General features: G+C 38.5%; 1 protein-coding gene across 5 annotated transcripts in view; it reads right to left on the reverse strand.

Annotated features, from left to right (window-relative positions):
• Positions 1-16,530, reverse strand: part of LOC126256060 (exonuclease mut-7 homolog) — a 227,486-nt gene that overhangs the window by 201,313 nt on the left and 9,643 nt on the right. For all 5 annotated transcript variants that reach the window (XM_049955452.1, XM_049955454.1, XM_049955455.1 and 2 more), the window contains exons 2-4: positions 10,211-10,282; positions 9,933-10,106; positions 5,378-5,515 (exon numbers count right to left, since the gene is read on the reverse strand). In XM_049955452.1, the coding sequence (XP_049811409.1) occupies positions 5,378-5,515; positions 9,933-10,089 (295 nt within the window). In that variant the 5' untranslated portion in view covers positions 10,090-10,106; positions 10,211-10,282. The remainder of the gene's footprint in view (positions 1-5,377; positions 5,516-9,932; positions 10,107-10,210; positions 10,283-16,530) is intronic.

The following is a 16,530-nucleotide window of genomic DNA, read 5'->3' on the forward strand; positions in this document are numbered from 1 at the left end:
CAGCAATATTGCCCAGCTGTATCACAAAACTGCCATGTATTGCAGCCACCTTGCAGCAATGTTGACTGCTGTAAAATATGGCCCATTTAAACACCCCTTAAGAACTTATTACACGGCCGTCGGGAGACATGTTCCCAATTAAAGACATGGCAGACAATGCATTAAAAAATAGGTACAAAGACTCCAAACATATAATGCTGGTACTAACATATAGAATGAAAGCAATCCAAATATAAAACAATACAAAAACTTCACTTAGAGAAGTGAAGGAATTTTGTAAGTTTTATTTAGGTATCCACCACAGTGTCTATGAAAAACTATGACACTGCAGAAAGCACGTTGAACAAAATTCGTCATACCTGCCTCACTTTGCATACATTGAAAGGCACATTAGATCCTTCAATGAATGTGATTGCAGACAAAAATCTGTTTTTCATACATTCATTAAGGAATTTCAGGTGGGGGAAAAAAAAAAAAAAAAAAAAAGTATGGATACTTACAGATTGACCAGGTCACATTTGGGGGGGGGGTGGGGGGGGGGGGGGGTTCCAAGGCCAAGTCAATTTTGAAGAAGGAAAGGAACTATCCTGGTGACTATACAACAGTGACATTGTCAGGTGATAGGCCCCACTAACTTCTTTCACAAAAAGTGTCCAACTAAGATAAATACAATTTCTCTGCCAGTCTTGGTGATTACACACAATGACTGTCAATGCTTAGCTAGACACTGCTGCTAGGTGTGTCACACACATTATGTATTTTAATCCTGTCCACTCACGTATATACAATGAGGTGATTAAATTCCATATGCAACAACCACCATCCACGTGCTGTCAACCGCTCTAGTACAGGAATGGAACACTCTACCATAAGAACTTCTTAACAACTTTGTAGCCAGCAAGGGAGTGTTGCAGAGCATGCACTACCGTCCGTGGCGATCACATACCTTATTAAGAACCATGTCTCACTGCTTGTATTGTCCAGAGGGCAAACACATATCACTAACGAGGGGAGGCCACGACGTTTGGAACGTGGATTTACTTCAAACTTCATACACCCTTAGTACCCCATTATGACAGCAATATATGTAAGCAGTAGCGCGTACTTTTCAAGCATTATTGAGAAATTCGCAAGATAATTTCAGTCATCAAATATATACCTGTGCATTGTCTCTTTTACCATGAAGTGGCGGCAGCCAAGTGGTTAGCGTTCAAGCCCCATAATCGCTGGATCGAGTCCCGTTCATGAGTGGTTCCCCCCCCCCCCCCCCCAACACACATCCTTTACTATTTATATTACATTGATACAATGGGAAAAAGTTGTTAAACTGGTGAAAGAACACCCCAATTGGAGTCTCCGAACTCTCCAGATAAAAGGGTCTAGAAGTTTGACAAGAAAAGACGAATTGAAGACATGGGAAGAAAATGGAAAATCTGGAGGATTAACGATCGATAAATATTCGATAATTGATTCGTGGACCGATGACCGTTTCGTGGAGTCTCGCCAAAATTATCAGCAAGTAAGTGTTCATTTTTATCACTCTACATCTAATTTTCTATATCTTCAACAACTTCATTCAAAGAAATAATTATATTAATAAAATGAAATTCCGATTTTACTTTTCAGGTAACAACCAGAAACTTACAGCAGTGGGCTTTGGCTGCTGCAGGCTAATTCCAATCAGACTTCATCTTCAAAGCATCGCTTTCATGGATAAAAAAATTCAAACTACAGCACAGAATTCGGCATAGGAAGATCACGCAGTATGCGAGTTTGAGGAAATGTGTGTCTGCAGAAGAAATGCTGGAGGCTCCGAGAAAGTTTCAATTACAGATGAGGGCAATCATCCCGAATTTCGAAAAGAATTTTGTTATCAGTACAGACCGGACAGGTTGCCAGTACCAGTCCACATACACCAGAACTCTCGCCAAAAGAAATTCGAAGACCGTGTTTGTCAGAAGGCGCGATATGAATAAGGTGACGCACTCGTACATGGCACAATATGCGATAACATTGTGTGGTGAATTATTGTCACAGGTGTTTCTTTGTTTGCAAGAAGCCACGGGGAAGTCTGGACCAAAGGTTTAGAATACCGTTGAGAAATTAATGAAAGATCTTCCGTATGTCATCATAACGAGTTAAAAATCTGGGAAACTTACCACACAATTATATTATTCATTTTTACCTAGCGTCATGTTTCCCTATGAAAAGAAAGGAAAATTCTTATTAATAATAGATTCTTGAGGGGGGGGGGGGGGGGGGGTCAAACGAATCCTAGTTTGTACGACAAAATTTTCACTGATGACGAAGAACGTGGAACATGTACGGTTAAAGTCATACCTTTGAAATGCACACCAGTTTGCCAACCGCACGATGTTTATTTCTACAGGCAAGTTCATATTTCATTACGCATCTTCAAAATTGTTAGTATTTAATCTAAAGAGAACGAGAAATTGCTTCTCGTGAAGACGCTATAACATACCCTTGTTACTGCATGACCAATTATCAGTGCCAATATTTAAGGAAATGCTGCGTTATGCATGGTTTGCTTCCAAATTATTGGCTGAAAGAGGGGTTTTTGAAAATGTTAACAAGGTTTGTTTTTCCATGGAAAACCTCAAAAGACCTTGTGTATGGGGAAACAAAGCATTTATTCAATGCAGCTGGTGCCATTTAACTTTATGTTTTCCATGTTCTTGCGAAAAATATCATTCTGCAACTTTTACTCCTAATGTCGAAAGCGATGATTAATTGTACATCTTTCAAAAGCCATCGGTGCCTGTCAAAACTTGCAGGTAACACGTAGTTTCGGGCTCCTTCCAGGTGTAAGGAATTTCTCAAATCACGGACAAGCATACATTTTCAGTATCACTTTATATGTTTGGTCATTTACTAGTCGATAGTTATGAATATTATATTATTTGTGATGATAAAAACTTGTAGACTGCCAAATAACATTGTAAAATTAATAAAAGTTCATCCGATTACATATATTTTCCCCATTGTATCAATTTTAATACAATAGTAAAAAATATGTGTGGGGAAAAAAATAAAAAAACTGACGAACAGGACTCGATCCAGCTATTATGGGGCTTGAACATTAACCACTTGGCTGCCGCTGCTTCACGGTAAAAAATGGAAATGCACAGGTATATATTTGATGACCGAAATTATCTTGCGAATTTCTCAAAACGCTTGAGAAGTACGTGCTACTGCTTTCACATTTTGTTGTCCCAATGGAGTACTATGAGTGTACGAAGTTTGAAGTAAATCCGCGTTCCAAATGTCGTGGCCTCCCCTTGTAAGACTTCAGTGCAATTATTGCCTTTGAATATACTTGTCATTTCTGTTCGTCTCATTGCATATTTCTTACAGTTACCTTCTACACTATACTGAAGTGACAAGTCACGTGATGGCAATATGGACATATACAGATGGCAGTTATATCCCGTACATAAGGTATAAAGGGGCAGTGCATCTGCGGAGATGTAATTTGAACCACAGATGGTTCATATGAAAAAGTGTCCGATATGATTATGGCTGCACGCTGGAGATTAACAGATTCTGAATGCGAAATGTAGTTGAAGCTAGACACACGACACATTTCATTTTGCAACTCATTAGGGAATTCAATATTCCGAGATCCACAGTACTTAGAGTGTGCCAAGAATAGCAAAATTTCACGTATTACCTCTCACCATAGACAATGCAGTGGTCGATGGTCTTCACTTAACAACCAAGAGCTGTGGCATTTGCATAGAGTTGTCAGTGCTAACAGACAAGCAACACAGAGTGAAATACTGCAGAAATCAATGTGGGAAGTATGACAAATGAACCCGTTAGGAGAGTGCGCCAAAATTTGGCGTTAATGATCCACAGCAGCAGACGACTGACTATAGTGGCTTTGCTAACAGCACAAGATCGCCTGCAGTGCCTCTCTTGGGCTTGTGACTATATCAGCTGGACCCTACCTGACTGAAAAACTGTGGCCTGGTCAAGTGAGTCCAGAAAGGGCTGATGGTAGGGTTCAAGTGTGGCGCAGACCCCACAATGCCATGGACCCAAGTTGTCAACAAGACACTGTGCAAGCTGGTTGTAATTCCATAATGGCGTATGCTGTATTTATGTAGAATGGACTGGGTCCTTTGGTCTAATTGAACCAATCATTGACTAGAAATGGGTATGTTCAGCTACTTGGAGACCATTTGCACCCATTCATGACTTCATGTTCCTAAACAACAATGGAATTTTTATGGATGAAAATGCGACAATGTGCCATGTCATCGGGCATCAATTGTTCGTGACTTGTCTGAAGAACATGTTGGACAATTAAAGTGAATGATCTGGCCATCCAGATCATCTGACATGAATCCCACTGAACACTTATGGGACATAATGAAAAGGACAATTTGTGCACAAACTCCTGCACAGGCAACACTTTCGCAATTATGGACAGCTATAGGGGCAGCATGGCTAAATATTTCTACATTGGATTTCCAACAACTTGTTGAGTCCATGAATGTCAAGTTGCTGCACTAACCTGGGCAAAAGGAGGTCCAACACTATATTAGAAGGTATCTCATGACTTTTCTCACCTCAGTGTGTCATGACAATCCAATATAATGTCTCTCATGAAATGCGCTGTATCAGTAAAAGGACTGGCCTTCCAGAAAGAAGAAGTTGCAGAATTCTAGCACATATTACCATCTCCGAGCAGCAACACTAAAGAGATGCAAATGATTTAAATGAACTAAAGTAATGCACATTCCAACTGGATATGGTCTATCTGTAAACTGGTAAGCAAGCAGCCACCATTGTGAAGGAAATGGCGTTGCCCAGAAGAATGCTAAAATTGCAGTACAGGGGTGACTAACAATCAGTTTCCCGCCTAGCAGTGCAGCGCAGCAGGCGGTGATTTACATATATTCTGTTCCGGTTTTTTCTTCCAATAGTTGGATTAGTTCTTAATTCCTTTATTATGTAGTGTTACTGCATTTAGTGGAAAATGAACACTCCTCACATGTCCCAAGTGATTTGAAAGGCATGCTGCAGAATGGTTGGTCTAACTTTATGAAAAAGCATGTAGTTGTTCCTGCACAGAGAGTGGGGGCTTGCTTCCTCACTCCTCAGTTTGCAGTGAGACTCTACATAACGCAATATAATATTAACATATATTTTGTTAAATAATAAAAAACCACATCAAAGCCAGCCTGGAAATCATGAGGAAAAGCACAACTTAGGCTCCACTATTTACAGCATTTTTTATAGATAATAGCTCGGTCATTAAAACAAACATAACATTTTTAGTGTCAGCTTTACTAACAAGTTGCATACAAAATATATTCTATCATTATTGGAGATGACACAGTTCACTTACCTGTATATGCTAAAGAGTTAGTTTTAGCTTGGTAGAAATCTTCACTATTTAACATTATCTGAAGAGCTGTAATATAGGGGTTACCAGCAGCAGCAAAACAATTGTGCAGCATTTGTCTTACAGCATCACTCTTCTTCCCTAAAACAAAATCGTTTTTAACAACAGAAAGGTTTGTATATTAACAACTGCATTAGAAAAGATAGTAAACAGGCAAAGCGACATTTGATTCCATTAAAATCTCACTAATAATTTTTAATGTAATTCTGAAGCTCCACATGTGAAATGAAAATAAGTATTTATTTCACATACAATAATTTGTTTTAATGGTCTTCAAAATTAAGAACAACTCAGTAAACAAAAATCAGTTCAACTTTCACTGACTGCAAACAAGTGAAATGGAGTATTTCATCATATTTAACAAAGAACATTGCCCCCACATAATTAACAGAAATTCCATTTGTCAAGACTATGTATGGGTAAATAAATAAATCAGATTAAGTGGACTGCTTTTTGCATAACAACTCTTGCAAATATGAGTAATAAGAAGTACTATGAAATTCCAAACAACAGAGGGAGGAAAAACAAGAATACAGAAGGAAACAAAGACTATATCTGATAATGACATGATTACTGAACAGATGCACCAAATAGCTATGTATAATTAAATACTCTTTATTCAGAACAGACTGTTTCGGCCGTTATCACCATTGTCAAGTATATCTAGACTGATGTGACATCCATATTACATCGTAAGTGAACTGTCTTATAACTGTCACTGTTGGGTAGTTCCATGAGTAACAGAATGACACTTGGTGATTGTTTTTGCACAATAAGGATAGTAAAGACCAAGAATCATGATTAAAGACAAAAAATTTGTATTTTCTACATAAGCAAAGGAACAAAAGTTACGTAATTTAATAGTTGAAGTTTCATTCACATAATGAGACTTACATAAAAAACTTTCTGGTAATGGAATGACAATTCAGACATGCATATTGTTCTCATTTATAATGCAACAATAATTCAGATCGTTCATTTCCTATAAAAAATTCACAAAAATTTTACTGTGAAGAGGCATAAATGGGAAACAAAATGACATAGAAGATAAATGCACGACACTAATATTTGACTAACAAAATAAAATAAATAAATGAATGAATAAATAAAATTGCTGGTAACAGAATGTCACTTAATAGTAACAGAATGATACTTTCACTTGAAAATTACCAGTTTTATTCTGCACTGCTGATTGGGTAGGGAAAATGGTACTTATTCCTCCGATCTGTAGTAGGTGCAGCTAGTTTCTCTACAATTTGGTCTTTTTCTACCCAACATTTATCTTCCTTTGAGGGAAATGTAAATATCTTTCGATTTGCATCATTCTTTCTAAGAAATGAAATTTCATAACCATCTTCAACATAAATCACCTGCCCCACAAAAAATCTTTATCTGTTTCTTACAGTGTAGGAAACCAGAGCAAAATCCCCTTGATACAAAGCTGAATGATTGATCAGTTTTCTTTGGCTGAAGATCGCTTTTTGAAATTGTGCACAAACCTCTGGGGAGATAGTGAGTAATGCTGGTACTCAATAATATATGGAGCAATAGGTGTAACAGCATGGGTGGTTTTCGTCTGCTCTATTGGAACTATTCCCATCCACATTTGATCCAATTCCTCTGTATTCTTCGAAATTTGCAAGGCAGAGATATAAAAAAATGTTTATGCCATGACATCTTTCACATGCAGCTTTTGCAAAGTCCCCAGCACCAGATAGGATATGTTTCCCAGCTTTGCAGATATTCCAGACTGTACACTTTACAGTTCCACCAATCCCATTCACAACACCTTTGCAGTGTGATGTGGCAAAGAAGTTCCATGAAATATTTATTCTATAGCGTTCTCTGAAAAATGTCAAGTTGGCAAACAAGAACTGCTGCTTAAATTGACCAGCTGCACTATCACTTGTGAATGTGACAGATTCTACCTCTGGGTTCATGGATATAATGTGCTCTACAATTTTACTTAGGAAAGCACGCGCTGAATATTTATTACGATCAAGTTCATCACTAACAACAGCACAAGAATATCCAACATTTTGTGAGTCCCAAACAAATGCTGTAAACAAAGTGAGTTGTTGTTTTGACCAATGGGCACTCTGGACTTCATTCTGTAGCTGAACTGTATAATTTTCTGCAAAATCTACTTGCACCAAGATGATGTTCTTGTTTGCAGAATTCTTTTTGTTTTAAAAAAAAATTTGATTGTTGTCTTTTAATAAACGTATGTTGTAATAATTGGGGTAGCATGTTTGAAAGAGCATGAAGACTCTGACCAACAGTACCACGAATCTCCTTCAGAGTGATTCACTGGTTCACTGTTTGCCATTGGGTCCATTTGATCAGCTTCTTCATTAAGTTCTCATCCAAAGAATACTTAACTTCCAAAGATACATTTGCACACTTTTCACATTTTGACATCATGCAAACATCTTTCTCTTGATTTCAGACTGTTGTGCTAATGAAGTCAGAAAATGTGGTTCATTATCATATAATCTTTCATTCCAGGAGTTTGCCATGAAATGTTATCTCGAACATAAAAAAATAGCAAAAGCTTCTTCTGTGCTTGGATTGAGGCGTTGAATCTGATTTTTCACCTGTTGTTCGCTTACTTAAACTCCTTGAACAGCAGCTAATTCCAAGAGAACTTTCTTGGACTTCTAAGTAAACAAGCTGCCACACGTTTAACTGATTTGCTTAATGTAGCAGGTGATTTACATGGACTATTTGTGTAGGTGACGCAAGCATCACCACCATTGCCTTCACGGCTGGTTCTAACTTTATTTCTGAATTTTCTTTGATTAAGTTCCTCTTTTTCTCTTTGCTTCTTAAGTTAAGCAGGAGTTGTTAAAAATAAGCCAATGTCTATTTAAAAAAAAAAATAATAATTCTATTCAATATAGTGATCTTCTAACAACACAATACATAAAAAAAGTGTATTATTTAGGCATAATAACCTTCTGCTGCAATACTTAGGAAGCCAGTAACTTATTTTTCTATAGGCAATATTGAGGTTTAATTATAATTTGGCATTGCTATTATTTCCCATAGAAAGCATTGTTATAGAAGAAGAAATTCTGTTTATGACAATAATTAACTCCATTGTACATGTAGTATGCAGCCATTTACTCATTTAAATGTGATCTTCACTAAAGAAGCTTATTAGCTCACCTTTCAGCAGTTACTCTTCAGACTCACTCAATGTAAGTTTCTTCTCTCAGAAATGTACATTCTTGGTTTGTGGGGTTTCCCCATTTTCCCTCCAATTTTTACTAACATTATAGCCAACATACAAAACTGCAGTACAACCAACATGTAAATGTATTTGACCTACAACATCTTAAGGAATGTCAGTCAAATTCAGTTATAAAATTATTGTCATTGCATTAATCCATTTATGTAATTCCGTTACCACTACAAAACATTGTTTATATTGAATATTTTTTCTCTGTAGTGAGACATGTATATCATAAATCTGTATTTCCATGCCTATTTTCAGGATTCTACAAAATTTCATTGACATTGACCCTGAAAAATAAATTTCACACTTTTTTCGGTATCGGAATAACAGGAGATAGCAATAAAAAATAAATCAGCCTGGGGGCTTTACTAATTAAATCAAATCAATATAAACTGTCGAAATGGGCTGACCTAAGTAACTTGTAAAGTTTTTCATGTATATTCTGTTAATAAATTACTTTACAATGCATCATTTTAAAACTTTTGAAAACTAATTTCTTAGAGGGTCTAGAAGCTGAAATTTTAGACATGCTCTAAGGCCATCTGTTCAGTCCCAGCACTTCTTAACATGAAAATGAAGCTTCAAAAAAGCGTTTCAGCTAACAGAAATGATAATCAGAATTGTAATAAGAATATTTTTAAGGTTTGTGTCCATATCCATGTTCTCATGGAAGAGCCCTGTTTTGACAAGATGGTTCATTTTATCAAAACAGTGACAGTTTTAAGATAGTTCACTAATGACATAATACGGAGAAGAAGTACAGGAGAAGAAAAAAATTGCGTCATAGCCAATGCTTTCATGTTTCACAGGGAATAACCTGGAACTCATCTGATCAGAGACTGAGTACTGATTGTGGTAATAGATTGATCTGGGAAGGTGCTAGGTTGAGAGTTGACAAACCCAATGAATGTAAATGTAAAATAAAGTTGATCTGTACTGCGGCTTAATGTTTACATTTGCACCATATGTAACACACTTTGCAGTAATTAATGCACTTTTCACTATAAAAGCTGACACTGCAAGGTAAATTCAGAAAATTTATATTACATAATGGATAAGTCTTTGATACACATTTTGGTACATATTACATACATTTTTCAAACAAACTGTGACAAATGTAAGGGGGATTCAACACAAAACTTTTACCCACAAATCATTTACTTTGTAAGGGAGCTTAAAACAACTAATTATTGAATAATTTCAACAACAATGTGGCACTCAAGGAAGTCAGGCAAACTCAACAATATAAATACTCACATCGACGCCACATTTCAATTAGTTGTTTGATCCAAGCAGAAAGTGCATCATCTGGTTGATGAAAGCCTTGCGATTCATCATGGTACTGATGGAGGAGTGAGCTATCAATCCATCTCCCATCTCGTCTGCCGCCTCTTCCCCTTCCTCCATATGCCATTATGCTAATGAGCAGTTCTAATAAGAGAACAAATTGTAATTACAGAGCTTGGAAATTGGTGCATTATTTTTTAGATAAGTGTATCCTTGTGCTTCAGAAAAAAAAAAAAAACTGAGCTTACCGTCTTGCAGATTTATGTTTTATACATATGACCAGGGAGAAAGACAAAGGAACCTGACAAGGTCATGATGTACTGAAACAAAGAATGCTAGTGTTAGTAGACAACTCTATTTTGTACATCACTACAATTAACAATAATTAGAACATATAGTAAAGATTAAATTCTGTGTAGAAGATTAAGATCGTTACACAAAAAGCAGCATACAAAAACATTCAATTTTTTTATTCAGAATAACTAACTACATTCATGGCATGTAGTTGAAAACATAATTTCAGAGTCTTTTAAAACATGAACAAATACTTCAGACCAACAAAATAACAATGCTGATAGGAATATGAACACTACCCTGCAGAATATGAAATGGAGTAAGACTTTTGAGCCTATAGCTACTTCTAAAACATTGATACACACAGAAAAAAGTATTAACAGATACCTCAGGCATCTCTTTGAGTAGCAACTCTGAAATACCTGAAGAGACGACACAAACCTGGTCTATATCCATTCACAAAAAAGAACACACGAAGAATGACAGATGTATTACCTTAATATTGAGTGTATTTGTTTTTTAAATAAAGATTTGCCAGACGCAAGCAAACAGGAATTTAGAAATTTCACTTCTCGCTCTGTTCACTTTCCTTTGAATATGGAGAGTTGGTTGGTTTAATGATTAAAGGGAGCAAACTATGTGAGGTCATCAGTCCCTCCTACCTGGAACAACCAAGTCAAGAAAACTACACACCAAAGAAGGAACTAGATAATGAAACCAAGAAAAGAAAACTCCAAGGTCTACTGAAGATCAACAAAGTCTAAAGAAAGGAACAAGGAAGAAGACAAGGGGAGAACGGAAGAAAGGCAAGCAAGGTGCCCCATCCAGGGAGCAGCCAGAGCCCCCCCCCCCCCCCCCAGGGCAGAAAGTACGATGGGGGACATACCTGGACCACTCTGGAAATGGGAGACGGTAGTTTGGGTGCTCCAGGGCGCAGCACAGCGGATGCGTAACACGTAAGTGATCAATTGTTGCTGGCACAATGGTGGAAGCCCTGCATCTGCTAGGAGACTGATCAGAGGGCTAGTCCAAAAGGCCCCAGCTGTCAATCTTACCCCACAGAGGTATATCAGGTCTAGCATCTGTAAAATCAAAGGTGATACCAAGAAGTGGGCAAAACTCCTGTAATTTAGGCTCGACTGGACCAATGCTGTGTACAGCTGCATCAAGAGTAGAGCGATCTGTGCCCCAGCTGGTGTTGCTAAGACATCGGAGAGCATTGAGGTGTGGCCAACATGTCCAGTGATGGAGATGGGGAACCCATGTCAATCAGGCATTAAAGACCAGTCCTGCAAAATCCAATGAGAGTCCACTACATCAAGGGATTGGCTGTCAAGATATAGATCTGGGTGGGGATGGACTGTATGGTGATGACATAAATGTGTAACTTTTTTTTTTTTGCTTTGGAGTGCAAAATTGCTAAAGTAATAAGTGCCCATATGTAATGCAAAAAAAAACTTACTAACTAGAAACCTGAGGCAAAAAAAGACTAAAACCCAACTAAACAACTTTAAATAGGAGCAGCTAAGGACAAGGATGCCCCTGGGGAATATTTCTCAAAACATAACTGAGATGGTGGAGGTCCCCGCAGGGGAAGGGGGGGGGGGGGGGGATGAAATTTGTTTTGCCATGCAGCTGAAGCAAATAAAAAGTAAGACACGATCAACAGAAGACGTGTCATCTCCTGAAACATCTGACAAAGTAGACAGCAAACATAAGATGTTAACATAAACATAAAAAAATGGGCACTGGATCAGAAAGTGGCACACTATGTAGGGTCGAGAGCAGTAGGCAAAGAGTGTGGCAGGGTCACCAGTTAATATATGGCAGCGACTAAAACAACAATGTCCTATACACAACTGGGCTAAAATGACCTCCTCGCGACCTGTGGGCTGAGAGGAGGTCGACAAGCTATTGGGAGAGGTATAATGTCGCGGAGTTTGTTTCCCTGGAGAGAAGACCACTGTGCACTCCAAAGTGATACTACATGCCGACAGACAGTGACACGAAGTTCATCCATGGGAACAGAATGACTAGCAGGCCAAGGGAGGAGAGCTGCAGCATCAGCAGCCTCATTCCATGGCATGCTGATGTGACCAGGAATACCACATTGCCTCCCCCCACAGTGAGTAGAGGTATTCTTGGATCTATTGTACTAGAGGGCGGACTGAGTACAGCATGCAAAGACTCTGAAGAGCACTGAGAGAATCTGAGCAGATGACAATTTGCAAGCCCGTGTCACCGGATGTACCACACGTCCTGACAGAGAACATAGAGCTCCATGGTAAAAATCTAGCACTGGTCAAGGAGTCAATATTTAAAAGAATCATCGCCAAATGCAATGGCACACGCCATACCATGATTGGCCTTGGAACCATCGATGTAGACAAAGACACTGTCGCTAAGCCGCATGTGAAGTGCGAGGCACTCACTGTGATACAGCAGGCCACAAGTAGTGTCCTTGGGAACTGAATGGAATCCAAAATGAACACATACCTCAGCACAATGCCAGGGCAGTGAAGAGCTCGTGCCCATGGAGAATGTGGCAGGGAGGGTAAAGCAAAGCTGTCAAAGCAGCCTCAGCATAAAGATTCTCAATGGGACTAATATAGAAGGCACCAGTGGCTAAACATATCCCACAATGGTGGATGGTGTTAAGACAATGTAAGAAAGACGGATTTGTGGATGAATATATGATATACCCGTAATCGTTTCAAACGGACAAGAGACCAGTATGAACAGAAGACAGTCCAATCCGCTCCCCCCGAGATACTGCATAAAACCGGTAGAACTTTTTAAAGGGAGCGAGTACAACGATCTGCCAGGTAAGAGATGTGGGAAGACCAATAGAGTTTCCTAACAAATATTAGTCCCATAAATTTCGTTGTGTCAATGAAGGGAAGAAGGAATGGGCCGAGATGTAGGGATGAGGGAATAAAATCCCAGTGCTGCCTGAAGTTCAGACAGACAGTCTTATCAGCAGAAAAGTGGAAGCCACTGTTGATCCTCCACAAGTAAAAATGATCAAGACATCAAGGAAGATGCCACTCAAGTAGACAGGTTCGTTGCGAGCTGCAATAGATCACGAAGTCATCGGCGAAAAGAGAGCCTGAGGTACCCGTTGGGAGAGGCTCCATAATAGGGTTAATGGCTATGGCAAATAATACAATGCCGAGTATAGAACCCCAAGGCACCCCATTCTCTTGAATAACAGTGACCAACAGAGCCGAGCCCACACGCACCTTAAAGACACAGTCTTTTAAAAATTCCCAGATAAAAAGGGGCAGACAACCCCAGCAGCTCCACTCATACATAACATGGAGGATAACTGTCCTCCAGCAGCTGCCATATGATTTCTCCAAAAAAAAAAAAAAACGGCCACAGTTTGGCTCTTCCATAAAATATTGTTCATATTATGAGTTGACAAGGAGACGAGATGATCGACTGCAGAGTGTTGCCTACAGAATCCACATTGAGCATCTGTGAGAAGATTCCGAGATTCGAGTCACTCCATCAGCCAACCATTAATCATATGTTCCACCATTTTGCAGATGCTACTGGTGAGGGCCACTGGGCAGAAGCTGGAAGGAAGGTGTTTGTCCTTACCAGGTTTAGGTACGGTAATGACAATGGCCTCCCGCAAGCGAATGGGAAACGTGCCATCTGTCCAAATGCATTGATATGTATCGAGGAGAAAGCATAGGCCCTGAAGTAGATAGGTGCTGCAACATCAGAATGTGAATGCCGTCAGTCCTGGAATGAATAACTGGGACAAAGAGTGTGCATGTTTAAGCTCCCTCATAGTAAAAGCAGTATTGTAACACCCATGACTCTGGGACGAGAAATATCATCCTTGCCTCCATCGCCTGTTTCAGAGGGAGGAAGGCAGGACGGTTGTGGGTGAAACACTAAATGTCTGCAAAATATTGGTCCAAGGTGTTGGAGATATCAAGAGGGTCTAAATGTGGTTCCTGAAAGCCAACGGAGATTACCCCAAACAACAGAAGAGGGAGTAAAACTGTTAATAGAACTTTGAACAGAAAGCCAACTAGCTATTCTACTGTCCTTGAAAATGCAGCAACACTGTGCACATTGCTGTTTATAACGGCAAGTCTCGCACAGCAAGGCAGTCTCGCAAAGCCTGTTGAAGCAAATTAGCAAATTTATTTGCTACGCAAAATTGTAGTGTCCTGCATCTGTATCCGTTATTCAATAGGCGAGTTTCCGGACAGCCGGAAATAGGGAATTGGCAAGCCAGGCCCCATTCATGTCAGATCAGCCCGCGTTTGCAGAGGCCAAGGCACAGAACAGGGCAAAGAATAATCCACGAGTAGAATCACAGACATAGCACTTCAGCTTATGCTAGTATGACAAAGAAAACAGATATGCAAAAACTAAAACGCAAACACAAGTTAGTCGAAAATGAGACAGCTAATGAAGAAATACTAACACAACAGCCAATTGAAAGCATACAGCAAGATCTAACAGTCACTGGCCAAAATGGAGAGCAACACACAAATGTTACAGACACCATTCAAGAGGACAATCAACATACATATAACATAGTTATTCAAGGTAACGAAGAACAGGGCTACACTACCCAAATGAAACTGAAGAAAAAAAGCTATTTAACAGACATTGAGTCTGACAACGAAGAGACAATTACAAAAAAATTTACCGATCATGAGCATGCAGTTCGCATTTCAAATTTAGAAAAAGGTGAAACAACTAAGACATTGTGCACTAAATTAAAACAAGTAAATATGGCACAAGAAATAACTGACAAAATTCAGTCGAAATGGTAGTATTATTCTTGTCAGTAAAAACCCAAATATTGAGGAACAAATAGTCAAAAAACTAAAGGAAAATTTCCGACCAGAAATGAAAGTTGAACCAATGAGACTCGATTATAATCCTAGGCTACAACAGCAAAGAAACTTCGGGAATTTTGTTCCAAGTTTGGGTGTTGTCATAACAAAGGTTGACTTTGATGTTACAATCAATGATGCCGAAGAAGTTCTCAAGGAACTACATCTTAATTTTGTTAGGGTAGTTAGAATGAAATCCAAAGAAACAGGAAAGGAAATTGCAAAAATGCACGTGATTAAGCGTGATCAACATACAGTAGATTATCTTTTAAAAAATCGTTTGAAGATGTTTTGGAAGGTACATACAAGAGAAACTTCAAAGCTTCCTAATCCACAACCAGTACAACGTGTAAAGTGTTATAGCTTCGAATATTCTACTAATAACTGCACAAAGCCACCAAAATATGGCAAATGTGTAGGCCAACATTTTACAAGTAGCTGCACAGCTAAAAACCAAAATGTCAGACATGTGGTGATGACCACCTAGCAACCGATGTTAGATGTCCTAAGAGACCAAAAGAGGCCGCATCGATTGACAACTGCCAAAGTGCATTGTATCAATACACCAGTTACAAAGGAAGCTGACATTGATGAAAAATATGTTCAAGTAGATGATCTGCTTAGAGCAGTTACTACAGCTCTGATCAATATACTACCCGATAGGAAGAATAAAATAGTAACAGCCATTGGAGATATAGTGAAGGAATTTTTCAACAGAAAGATTGCTATTACACAGAGCTTAAACTCCATGCATATCCACATAAACAATCTTCAGGACCGATTACATACAATAGAAGAAGCACTACAGTTGGCACCAAAGCAATGGCCACCTTTAGAAAAGAATAGTCCACAGAGAAATATACAAGTAGAAGAAATACCTTCTCCAAAAGTTAACAGTACTTAAAAACAAATATTTTAAAGAGTAGAAACCAGCTCTAATTTTGCAGATAGTATATAAAAATGGATCCCCGAGAAAATTATGTAATTGTTAGAGAAACTATTACTGCCTTTGTCAATGTAAATGGTATACTATCGAAAATTAATTTAATAGAACATCTTATAGAGTCAGAAAATGTTAATGTGATTGGTGTTGCAGAGACAAAGGCATCTGAGCATCCAATAAAGATCAACTATTTTATATGTCATAGATATGATACTAATACTAGTGAAAGGAATGTTAGTGGAGGAGTAGCAGTATCACAAAGCAAAAATTTTCCAGCAGTTAGGATTGATTTGTCAGACAATTTGCAAAATGTACAAGCTGTGATACTGAAGACACAAACAAGAACTAAGAAATTTATCTTTTTAACAACAATATATATCCCTCCAAAGGACAGGTTACCTATAGAATTTTTTGAATGTATGACAAATCTGGGACCTTTTATCATTATGGGTGATCTAAATGC

Source organism: Schistocerca nitens, chromosome 1 (assembly GCF_023898315.1).
Source record: "Schistocerca nitens isolate TAMUIC-IGC-003100 chromosome 1, iqSchNite1.1, whole genome shotgun sequence".
In the NCBI taxonomy this organism is placed as follows: Eukaryota; Metazoa; Arthropoda; class Insecta; order Orthoptera; family Acrididae; genus Schistocerca; species Schistocerca nitens.